Genomic DNA, 13,303 nt, shown 5'->3' on the forward strand with positions numbered 1-13,303 from the left:
ACATACGCTATATATATATGTCGGTTTTACTCATATTAAACGTTCTTGCTCTGAAAATTGTCTGTACGTAACTTGAAGTTTACTCGTAACTTTTTTAAGATGTGGATGTTGTTCTCTTTTTATTTCTTTTTTCCCTTCTTTCCAGTAAGATAGAAATGTCATCTTTTGTTCCCCGGGTTAGTAACATTTTCATTCGCCTAGAACTAACACCTGAACGTAGTTATTATCTTTAGGAAAAACAATCTGAGCTCCCTACTCTCCCTTCTTTCAACTTCCAGAAGAGAAAATTTCACGTTAGGCGTGCTTCATTCATGGCCCTACTGTGGGAGCGGAGCATCACAAACACAAATCTAATATGATTTAGATGGTCATAATTGCATTTCTCATTCCTACATCAACATAGTTTGTGCGTCTCCATTAAAGCCGAGTCAAAACATATAAATTCGAGTATAGAGATGTAATCAAGAACACTTGAAGAAACTAACAAAACTATGGGAAATGAAAGGCTTGACAAATTGAAACCTTAATGATGACGATCACATACTGGAACTTGCTTATAATTAGCCCAAATATGACTAAGCTTATTAATGAATTAAATGGCATACTTCTGATAATAATTTTTGGCTTCCTGTTATAGATTCAGATGAGGACTTTGATCATCTTGGGTGGGTATAACCACCGCTTTAAATCAATTGTAAAGTTTTGCTTGACTACTTCACCTCATTGTACTGACTGGCTAAAAAGTCTACAAGTCCGTGAGAATTACTTTTATCGCAGAGGCTTCCAACTAAATTAGAGAACAATAAAAGGAGAAGAACTATTAACAATTCCTTCAAAATAATGTTTCCAGCCATGCGAATAATTTTGTAAAGTCAAACTCATCGTCAACAAAGCACCCCAAATTAAAAAGCCAATTAGGGCTACGAGCAAAATGACGCGCACAGAGCGCACTGACGAGTTCCCCGCAAAACTGTATCCAACAACACCGAAGACGATGATCGAGGAAGGAAAATATGTATAAGCAATTTCTTCAAAATAACCGCTCCCACGTTATAAAGATCCAAGTATGATCGCAAGCAAAAAGGACGTCGACACAGCGGACTGACAAGTCCACAAAATTATATTAAACTACACTGAAGACAATAATCAAGGGAAGGACTGAGGAGGAAAGAGACGCATGGAGAAAAAATTACCTTTGACAACTGGATAAATATGAAAATGGATGACAGTAGAGGTTACAATTTTTGGTATGACCCAAAGGAAAAAAATTTGGAAGAGCTTCCCTATACAGCCATTCTACACACAAACCGTAGACTATCCCTGAACAGCCAATTCTTGTAAATGCTCTAGAAAAAACTGCAGGCTCACATCATCTGTCAATATAACCTCTGATCCATCAGCTGGACGATTCCTTTGGGTCGATGATGGGTTCAGCCTTGCTAGCAAAAACCGAGCTTGGCTCCCATGCTGGTCACATTTTATAAGCTTTGGAACGGGAATTCTATCGTGTACCAGAGCCTCCGCATCAATCTCTGGCGCCTCAAGCAACTTCCTCAAGTTCTCATGGCTCGGCTCTTTGTCATAACCCAACTTTCTCCACTGAGCAATCTTTGAACCATAATGAATTACAACGTGAAAGTAGGAATCAAAGAGAAGTATGACGTCTGGCAAGACAGAGCTGATGTCCAGCAGAACTGGGACCGGTGGCCCATCAAAAGAGTACTGAAATAGGGTCGGCTGAATCATGACAAGCGAACCCACAACTCCTTCCCGGTTTAATGCCAATCGCATAAAAGCAGTCTCATCAGGGCTACTGTTGAAGACATCAATGAACTGTGACCTCCGGAGATAGTACATAAACTGAGGATAGAGGGAGAAGCCAGATGACAGCCTGAAGCTTGATGGATCTTCAGGGTGGTAGGCTCCAAACTTGGCAGTGAATCTGATGAGCATCTTGTCCAGCCATCGGATGACATCACGGGCATGATATTCTTCCGCCCGGAGAGTGGCCAGCCGTGCCATGATAGCTGCAGCTGCTTCCTGATCAAAGCCTAAAGAGATTTCTGGGGACCGGGGAGAGACCCATCTCCTTGCAGCAGTGGTCACTCTCAGCCGATACCCACCATTTCCATGTCTGTACCGAGTCTTGAACTGAATGAAGAAGACAGAGGGAGGATCAGCATTCCGATTGCTGTCAACTAGAAAGATGAAAGCAATGCATGTTTTGTTCGTCACTGTACATAGCCTCCACAAATTTGTTCCTCCATGGCCAACTTCCTTTTCACTAACCGATCTGTTCTTGGCCCGAAAAGACATACAGGGCCCTAAGGCCCCACAGATCTTGACCTCCTTCGTGGTCACGAGCTCAAGGGTTGCATCAAAATTCATATCAAGGTGGTCCGCACCTTCACGCCTAAAGATATGTCTTAAGCACTTCTTGAACTGGTCTGAGTTGAACGATTCTGCAAGCACCATTAACCCACCAGAGGTTTCGACAGGGAAGCGAAGCTCAGCAGCTCCTACTTGGTCAAGAGAGCAAGCAAAGAGATCAAGGACCACAGAACTATCTGATAGTCTCTGAGCCACTTTCCTATAGAATAATTTAGCCTTTTCAGACAAGGGAGCTCGATCAGTTACAATGTCTCGGTGAGTACGGATAGGCTGGCTGAGATCAGTTTCTGCAATCATTCCAGGTCCAATTGTAGCTGGCCCAGATGTGAAGACCATGACACGACCACCATTGTTGGGACAGAAGCCTTCTAAAAGGGCGATGGCTGTAGAAATTGCAGCTCCAGCAGCTCTTTTGGGACGATAACCCGGTACGGAACTGGGGGAAGAACCGAGTTCTTCAAGTGCAGTGGTGATGTTGAACTCACACTCAGAGACAGGGAGGAGATACCCTTGTTTCTGGATGGATTTTGGTACACCCAACTTACGGCTAGGGGCCTGACAAATACCCATGAATTCCAGGATCTGAAAGAAAGCAAACACACATGGGTTAAAGAAACTGAGATGGGGAGAAAAACCATCATAGAATGTTGCGTAGTCAGAAATATTATATTAGACTACATGTCGACGAGTCAACTATATGTCAATAACATTTGAATACATTGGAACTGAAATTTAGTGCTAAACTTGAAAGCATACTGTCAGTCACAACTAATATGCTTGTCTGTCAAAGTAGTTTCATAATCATAATCCTCGTCAATTATTCCTTGAACAAAATTTCATAACGGCAATCCTCGTTCAAACAATAAGAGGATTTGTGCACTGGCTTTTTGCTGCAAGTAATTCTTAATAGACATGAACCACTAAGCCTAATTTTACATAAAGTGATGACATCTAAGAAGCATGATTTTAAACTGTAGTGCCAAATACAAAATCAACTTTTTCTAAATAGCCAGACAACTAGGTCTAAGCGACAATTATTCCTAAAATGGACTCCGTGGTATGTGTACGACACAAACTGAAGTCATTAAACCCTCTAAAGAAGCAGCAGAGATGTAAACAAAGTTAGAGATGCTACAGATAATGGATATGAATGAGAAGCATGACTTTTGTTGAAATGCTCCAATATCGAATGCATCAAACTTCTGGGCCAACATACCAATCTGAAGTCAAATATCCATTATGCTGGAACAAATTATCGGATAAAGCAACAGTAAGTGAACCGAAAATTCCCTGTTGAAATAAGTACAACATCAAGGTTGTGGAAAGAGGAAAGTGTAGCGAAGCAATGAGGCACCCGCTAAGGCTATTTGGGGATTTATCGGCAAAAACTGGAAAAAAAACGTAAAGTCAAAAAGCAGATCACTTTAAGTATCTATGGATAATCAAAAAAATAGGGGAAAAAATCTACAAACGCATATTTGATGATTTATAGATATTCTAAGCATGAAACAAACGTATAACAATTACACAATCCAAAATAATAGGAAGAGGTGGTGGTGCTTCGATGAGAGGAAGTGGAGGCGAAGTTGGGAGAGACGGAGGAGCTTCACAAGGAACAAAGAGGAGGACCAGAAAGCTTCGATGAAGAACAGAAAAGAGGTGGAGCTTCAACGACGAGAGGATGATGAGAGGAGCTGGAGCTTCGACAACAAGAGGCGGTGAAGCTTCAACAACGAGAGGCAGTGGTGGAGCCCTGACGATATTCGACAACGAGAGGACGATGGAACCGAGATTGGGTTAGGGTTCTTTTTCTAGGTTCGAACAGCGGAGAGAGAGAGGATCACAAAAAGAAATGGACTTTAAAAACGAGTTGAGTCTAGGGCGGGCATAAAAAAAATCCTAATTACTTAAGAATTTAAGTTAGGTTTAGGCCGGGTAAACAAACCCGATAATTTGTATTTTAAAGCGCTGTCTAGCGCTTTAAGCACTTTTACACGCTATTGACCGCTATTTCAAGTTGATAGCATCGATGCTGCTATTGCGCACTGCCATTTACAACATTGTACAACATTTTCCTAAAAAATTTAATTAGATCATTATTATATAACTCCTCAAAACATGGGAACTAGGTCAATCCCACAAGTAATAAGCAATTACTAGGCGAAAATAATCAGTCAATGGCTTTATGCAACATATAAATTTTCTTTTTTGCTTTCCCTCCAACTTTTACTCCGCATTATTTTCTAATAAAGGCTGAAGAAACACAAGAAAAATGTCATCCCTATACCTTTGCATGTCACATCAAATATGATTCCAATTTGCTTCAAAGACATCATCATCTCTGGTCAATAACCACCCATCAAGAAATGGTTTACAGAACAATGCCAATATATTGTTGGGCCTTCCTTCATATCAGTGGATTTTGGGCACACCATAAATATATACAGCACCACATGGACAATGGATAATAACATGAGAGTTTCTAAAAAGTAGGATCAAGGATTCACTGACAATGTTACATTAAACGTTGGGCGCTTCTAGGCGTCAGGCTTGGCGCCCAGCGCTTAGTCGCCTAGGAGGACGCCTAAGCAGTTTCTGGGCGTTTTCTTTTTTCTTTTTTTTAATTGTGATACTTGAATATATATATACTCAATCAAAGATGCATAAATACTAATATACCAACACTATTAACTAAATTGCTTGGCCAATTACAATAGCTCTTTGTATGTTTATACTTCTCAACTCAAATTATAAGTTCATCTCAACTCAAATTACAATATGTATTAAATTCATATAAATTTTCAAAAAAAATAGTAATTTTAGTTCCACAATAAATCATGCATACTTAGATACTAAATAGCCAAAATAATAATTAACAAGGCTAGAGCCTAAGATGTTATCTTTTTTTTTATTTTTAATTACAATAATTGATAGTGAATGTTAATGTTACAGAAAGCTTAGATGTCGGACTGGTGTCTAGGTGGATTTCTTTCTTCATTTAAGTGGTGGTCGATGAGATTTTGTTGAAGGTCGGAGGAGATAGTGGAGGTGTTCATATTTGGAGGTTAATGGAGTTTGGAAGACGTGTAGATTACAACACATAAAATCACAACCAAGGCCTACAGGGTGCAATCCACATAAGCAGGCAATGCTCCCCTAAACGCTCGTAAAATCTTGGTGGATAGCCTAAATACCGTCTATGCGCTATGCGCTAGTTAGACGGCCTAGGTACCGTCTAGGCCTAGGCAAACGCCTAAGCGGACTAGGCGGAGGTTTTTTAAAACAGTGCTCACTGAGGCAGATAAAACATCACAATTCAAGACATCTACTAAATTCTAAGACTAACGTAAATAAATGTATACATGTGAGTGCACATATGAATATTAAGTGAAAGATTACATGTAATTTGAAGAATGCATGAGAAATTAAAGGTAAATTTAAAATATGATCTAGCTCAATTTCTATTAACCTATGAATTTATGGAGATATTTGTAGATTAACACATATCAAAGGGGTTATGCATAAATCTTAGCAATCTACTCGTCATGATTGGATCGTATTTAGTCTAAACCCTATTGAAAGAAAAAAAAAATTTCTTTCACGGTCTCCTCAAACCTTAAAAGAAGTGATAAAAAATAGCAGCAGTTGGACAATGAACATAGAAGGATGTCAGGTAACTACTCCAGCTACAACAACAACACATGTAATGAAATATTGAAGCCACATAGATGAAGCCTTCATCTTCAACAATGTCATCACCAATGTTTGATTTAGCTTTTTGAAGCGTGCTTCAAAGATTGTTTCAGAGCATTTTGAAGGATAATCGCTTTGAAAATTAAAAAGAGAAGTTATTTTCCTTAGTAAGTTGCACTTCATCACTTGAAACATATTTTTTGAAGTACAACCTTCAAACAGGATAAGATGATTAAAACATAGTTTTGACTAAAATTAAAACACTCCTATCTCTTCATTTTCTTTCTACAATCTCAAGACTTTCCACCAAATTTTATCGTAATTAGAAAACCAAAGCAATTATCTTATATAATCCTATCATAGGTATGCTTATTTCCTTGTGTATGTGGATGTTTCTTATATTCACCTTTAGCATTTAGTCTTTTTCCCTCTTCAGTGAGTTATCTCTATTTCATTGTTTATTTTTATTTGGAATCTTGAATAAATGCAGAGGTTGAGCTTGTCTCTTTAATAGAAACTAGAAGTCTGCAACTTAGACATGCCTCTTAAATATGGCTATTAAATAAGGCAGCTTGGAGCATGTTTGGCAATACTACATTATGATGACTATTATAAATAAGGCAGCTTGGAGCATGTCGAGCAATACTACATAATGATCAACTTAGCATATTGTCCATTAGTATATTATGACCCTAGTGGATTAAAATTCTAGGTGTTTGGTAAAGACGGTGATTTGTAATCCACATGTTTTTTGCTAAAATGAGCAAAAAAACCTTAAAAGCGGGAGGAGAAAAAAAGGGAAAAGAAAGGGATATGAAAAACTCACAAGACTGTCTTTTTCTCGGTCAAACATGTGAATTATAATCCACCAATCCTAGGTTATTTTTGATGGATTATAATCCAAAATAATTGACTCAAAATGGGGTCACCAATAGTGCTAAAGTGGGTTATAATCCATTTTGGGTTACAATCTATATTTACTCAGGTACTTCTATCATGAAGTTGTACCCGTACTGGACATATATTCATACCCAAACTTCATGGACACTCCTTGGACATATATTTATTTTAGCATGTACCAACTATATGATATATGTTTTAATTTAAAACATTTATCATACACTTCTTAGATGCATATCCTACACTTGACATTCATTTCTTGAAACTTGTTAGACATAGGTCAGGTTTATTTCATCTCATATCCAAGTTCAAAACTATGATTTTCAAGGGTTGTTCGAGTATTTAGTTAAAAAACGAACAATTTCCAACTATAATAATCAACATAATAAACGAAATTTAAAATTGTAATAGGAATTTTAATTTTAATAACACATGAATTAAACAAGAATAATGATCTCATATAAATTATTAATTTCAATGTATATATGTAGCTACATCCTTATACCCTACATTTTACAAATTTATTGTGTCCTGTACCCATACATGCAGCCATACTGGTAAGTGTACCCGTTTCCATGTAACTTAGGTTATAATCCATTTGACAAAGTTGCGAAACTTGCCTTACTCTATTATGATCTGTCTATACTTGGTATGCCTCACTCTTCTTACGATCCATGGCCTAAATGTTTACACTTGTAAATTATTATATCACTATGTATATGTTAGAATGTTTATAAATTTTAAAATTGAAATATGATTAGTTTTTTAGGCTTATGCCTCACGCCTTGAAGCTTACAATTAATCAATATTCTCTTAAATTGTCTCTTCTTTTTTTTGCGTTCATCACTTCAAAGCAAGTAGCCATGTCCATGACAAGTTTTTTATGGTGGCAAGGCAACTAATCTTTTTCATATTTACAAATAGGTTAGAGATTTTTTTTGTTTGTCGTGTGGCATGCATGTACTTGTGCTCTACATGTATCAAGCAATATAGAAATGAGGATTGTCGAGGTATAGTACTGCATATACATAATCCAATCACCTTAGCATTATCATTCTAAAATCACACCAAGCAAACTTCCATATCAGTTTTCTAGATTTATCGCTTTTCTCTGTTCTTGCCCAGGCAAGAATGGTTTATTTTTTTTGGTTTTTTTGGCTTGTATATCTGATTTCTGCAGGGATATTATACAATTTGGGGAATATGTGTAAAAAACCTAAAATTAAACTCTGTTTTAACTCTCAGTTTTAGGATTTTTTGAGGGGCAATTTATAATTTGATAATTTTAGGGTCTTTTTTCAATTATTAGACTTTTAGGACTATTTTATTGAAATTTTGGATTTTTTAGGAGATTGCTTGTAATTTTCATATTTTAAAGAGGGTTGTTTGTAGTTTTTAAATTTTTCAAGGGTTTTGTAGTTTTAGAATTTTTTGAGGGGCAATTTATAATTGATAATTTTTAGGGTTCAATCATTAGATTTTTAGGGCTTTTTTATTTTTGTTTTAGGGGGCTATATGTAATTTTTTATTTTTCAAGGGTTTGTTAGCAATATCCTAAACTTTCAGGGGTTGCTTGTATTTTTACGAATTCAAAGGTGGTGGTTAGTAACATTTATATTTTTCTGTGAATTGTTTGTAATTTTGGATTTTCAAGAAAGCTATTTGTTATTTCCATGTTTTTTATGGTTGTTTATAATTTTATGGGTTAACTTACAGATAATAATGATTTCAGGGGTATTTATCTTGAGGGTCAATTTTCATCAAAGTACAATTAAAGGGTAACGTCATAATGAAGGTTAAGTGTAAAAATTAAACTTTTCTTTTTTCTTGGGGGTGTATTCCAAACTTATTGGAGGGTTCAGTGAGAAATAAAAAAATTAGGGGGTTTAGTGCTAAATGCCCAAAGCCATTTGTGGTTTTGTGTAAATTACCTTTAAGTGGAGTGACGTGACAATTTTTCGAGATGCAAGATTAATAAAATTCAGAAGAAAAGAAAATTAAAGGAAGAATTAAAAGAAAAGAAGAATTAAAAATGAATGTTAGATTTTTAATATCTATAGTTATAATCTGATTAGGCTTAACAAATATTTGATTATTAGAATTTTCTAATTATAGATATGAACAGTGTTAGTTTGATGAAGATTATTGGGTGAAGATAGAATTAGTTGTATACATGTCATGTTCTAATAGGATAGAGGGATACATGACACGTTTTTGTTTGGGACTTGGCATAAGGCACTTTCTTGTACACGTGACGAATTTTGGATGTCTTTAGGGATAGTTCACCAACCAATCTCATTTTATTATATAAAGGAGAATTTGATCTTCCATTAGGTTATATTTGGTTTAGTCTCTCTTATTGAGACTTTATTGAATGCTGGTAATGTCATAAGGTCAAGTTCGCAATTTACAGTCAATACCTCCTAGTAGTTAACAGTAGTTTCAACTATACACCAAAACCAGTATTCCACTATCTACCCAGATAACCAAAAATGAGATGTCCTCTAGCACCAATCAAAGGAGCTATTTGATTGAATAAGAAATGGAGATTCAAACTGACTGCAATAACCGCTGAGCTATTTGCGACAAAAAAGCTGTTGCTACCCAACTAAACTACATTATGTCACTTTTATAACAAAAAATGCTATGTTATGTATGCATGATTACTATATTTCCTACTTGATAAAGTAATTCAACTTATTGTTCCCTGAACTAAACTAAACAAAGGATCTGATGCTTATTTTTTCCAAGCTACAACATTTATTAGATGTGGCATTTGTTTAATTCCTATTTGCTACATGTAAAATTTCTCCGTTTCCATCGTCAGAAACTAGCAGGCCCCACATATAACAAAAATACAATTTTATTGAACGTATTATACAACATTAAAAAGCTTAAGAAGAAAAGAGAAGGTATAGAAGAAGAGTTCATGTTTGCCCTCGTACCTCACTGTCATCAATACCATCCATTTTCATTGTGATGCTACAGATGCCTCCGCCTTCATTGCAGCTACAACGAGAAAGAACAGGGAAGAATGAATTAGGAAAGAGACCTAACTCGTCTAAGAGATACTAGTTTGGTTTGATGTCCTGCCTCTTCATAAAAATCTCAACCTAAGCTCATCCTTCTCCTTTTTTTTTCAAACACAAAGGTAGACATTATGGTTGTAAAAACTGCTAAGTGGATCTAGGTAGTGGATCTACCACCTAGCAGACAGCATGCTTGGAACCAATGTTGAAAATAGCGATAACGCATAGCGTAACGCTTACCTCCGGTTAAGTTACAATAGCGATAACGCATAGCGTAACGTAAGTTAAATAATTTATTATTATTTAAATAATTTATAAATATATAACATTCAAAATAAAAAAATATAAATAATCATCATAATTTTTAATTTCACAAATCAATATATCATCACAATTTATTATTATTTAAATGAATGCCCAATGAATGATCATGAAGATCAGCCTGGTTCATAGTTTTTTCAACAGAATCAATCCTTATAGTTACACACATCCAGTTTGGAGCATCCAACACATGTGACCAGAGAATTCCCCCTGTCCTTCAAACCGGATGTGCTTCAAATCCACTCTCTCGTTCTCTCACTCCTCCACTCCACTCCAAAGAAAAGATTCCCCCTGTCCCCCACATTCATTTCCCCCTCACGTGACCCCACGTGCACTCCAATCACCTTGCTCCCCATCACATCCATCCCACTGCAGCCCCTCACAAATCACAATCACCTCTCTCCTTTCGTTCTCTCTCTCTCTCCCTCTCTCTCCATCAGCTCACCCCCCAACAAATAACCCATCCCCTTCTTCGTTCTCCCCTCACAATTCTCAAAAGCAAAACAGTGAAGAAAAACAACGGAGAAAAACAGTTCACCTTGCGACGACGACGAAGGCACCAGCTTCGACGGGAGACGACGACGATGGCAAACAATCAGGCGGGAGACGACGACGACGAGCCCTAGCTTCGGCGGGGGACGAGGACGTGAAGACGAGGACGAAGTGGTTAGAAACATAAAGTCTAGGTTTTGTTGAGTTTGAGTCAATCACCGCCATTGAGATGTTTTAAAATAAATCCCAACCATTTAATCAAATAACGCAAGTTAACCAACGCCACAACTAAACGCCACATAACTTACGCTATGCTCACAATAGCGTACGTTATTTTGTGTTTACGCTATTTTAAAACGCTACGTCGCGTTGTGCCGCCGCTAGGTTACGTTTAACGCTATTTTACGTTATAAAACGCGTTTTTTTCAACATTGCTTGGAACTTAGAAGGAGCTTAAGTGCCAATAATTGGGAGTTATCTTATTTAATTTTATATTTTTAAGATTATAAATAAATAATAATAATTAGATATCAATAAAAAACTAGCTGTAGCAGTTGTTGTAGGGTGGAACGAAATTAAACAGATACATGTAGAAATAATAGTAACAAAAGAGATGAAGTAGCAACAGCAGAGACTGCACAGAGCAGTAATAGTTAAAAGAAAAGTGATAATAACATTATTAAAGATTCGAGAAGATGAGGGGATGGAGGAGACTGCAAAGGAGGAAACATGATATTAAAAAAGAAACTAGGGCATGAGTCAAGGTTTAAGTTTAATAAAAAATCTTGCAGAGAAGTTTGGAGTCATAACTGAACGAAGGATCCGGCTAGCATCATCTTAGTGACAAGTTACACAACATAACACAAACAAAGTAGGAAGCTCACAGAAAAAAAAAGAGCAGATAACTCGAGAGGGGAGGTGGATATGTGTAGTTTAAGGCTCACTATGTATGAGGACACCATTTGTTCAATTCTAACCTGATTTTGATTTCACTTTTTAGGTCTGATTACACATGTTGAAGCCTATGCAGAACTCTCCTAGTGCAGTGCCTAAGCATAAACCTAAATCATTTTTATTGCAATAGTCATCTAATACAGCGAAGGACGAACATGTTTTCCATTTTTCTCCAAATCACTGGGTCAATGTGGGTTAAGAAGGTTAGAGTCAAATCCACTTCTTCATTAGACAATTAGAAGGTTAACTTGATAATGATCCAGAATGCACTTGATATCAACCAAAGTTCAAGAAAGGTTTATGTTGGATTAGCTGCCTTGTTAATAGTGTCACACCTGCAGTACATTTATTGCTTTTCATGTTGAAGTAACTACCGCATGCTATGCCATTGATACTTAATAAACAACAAAGATAATGCTTTAATGCTTATTTTCGCAATCACTCATTCCTCTTATTGCCTCTTGTTTGTTCTTCAGACACCATGGCACCATAATGTGTACTTTATGATGTAAAATACCAATTTTCTTGTTTGAGCTGCAAATGGTTTAGCGATGTATTGCATATATTCTCATGAAAGTCAAGATTCCTATGAGTTCATATCACCAAGTTCAAGTAGATTTCATAGGATACAATTGTCTTCTTCTTTTTATGTCCTATTTCAATATCTAATAACTTTGAATATCATCTTTTGCATAATTTCTTTTGCTAAATTTAAGTTCCCATTTGAAGCTAAATTTAGCAGGATTCAATATTTATCTTAGTCCATTCATGTTGAATACGATATCTCACGTTTTAAGTGTTGCGATATAAAAGAACATGCTATTAAATAGCAAATGAAGTATACAAAGGATTTCCCAAAATCAGGTCAATAGCATCTTCATGTGTTTTAGTTTATGAAATATTTGACAGCACGGCATTAGTCAGGCCTAAACTAACACAAATTCATTCTATGTTTCACTATGATGTCATGATGTCACAATTCAATCCAAAAAGGCACATTACAACAAGTTCTAGCACCCTCAAAAGCTTATTTTTCAACTGCCTCAACTCCTAAAACTGTTAGCACAATCAATAAAGCATAGAGAAGACAACTTCTCCAAACATAATTTCACTGTATACTCGAATTATAACGCATAAAAACATCACAATCCTTCTTGCATAGTCTATCTTTCTCAACAATTTATCATAACATAGTTCCCAAGGAAAACAAATCTTAAAACCTACCACAGCACAAGCTCAAAATCTCATATTTTTACCAACTAGAATTGTAGTTTCAGCATCTAGGAACGTAAATTGACAGCATTCAAGTTCCAACACATAGCAACAGCTTAATAAAAAGACCGTGACGAAAGTTTCTGTACAATCAACAACGACAAAAGTGAGAATCCAAATTCACCTTGTCCGAGCTGAGCTCCCGATCCCCAGCAAACAGCAGAATCCTCGAGCACTCGCTAAACCCCAAATCATGCACCCACACCATTTCCCCGAAAGAAACCAAACCCACCATCGCATTCTCCGGCAAC

At 36.5% G+C, this 13,303-nt stretch overlaps 1 protein-coding gene across 1 annotated transcript in view; it reads right to left on the reverse strand.

Moving 5' to 3' along the window:
- Nucleotides 1,179-13,303, reverse strand: part of LOC109851566 (protein transport protein sec23) — a 12,712-nt gene continuing 587 nt past the window's right edge. The window contains 3 exon segments of the mRNA XM_020421766.1: nt 1,179-2,973; nt 9,930-9,993; nt 13,177-13,303. The exon segment at nt 13,177-13,303 is cut by the window's right edge and continues 4 nt beyond it. Of these exon segments, the coding sequence (XP_020277355.1) occupies nt 1,315-2,973; nt 9,930-9,993; nt 13,177-13,303 (1,850 nt within the window). The 3' untranslated portion in view covers nt 1,179-1,314.

This window comes from Asparagus officinalis, chromosome 8 (assembly GCF_001876935.1).
Source record: "Asparagus officinalis chromosome 8, Aspof.V1, whole genome shotgun sequence".
Lineage (NCBI taxonomy): Eukaryota > Viridiplantae > Streptophyta > Magnoliopsida > Asparagales > Asparagaceae > Asparagus > Asparagus officinalis.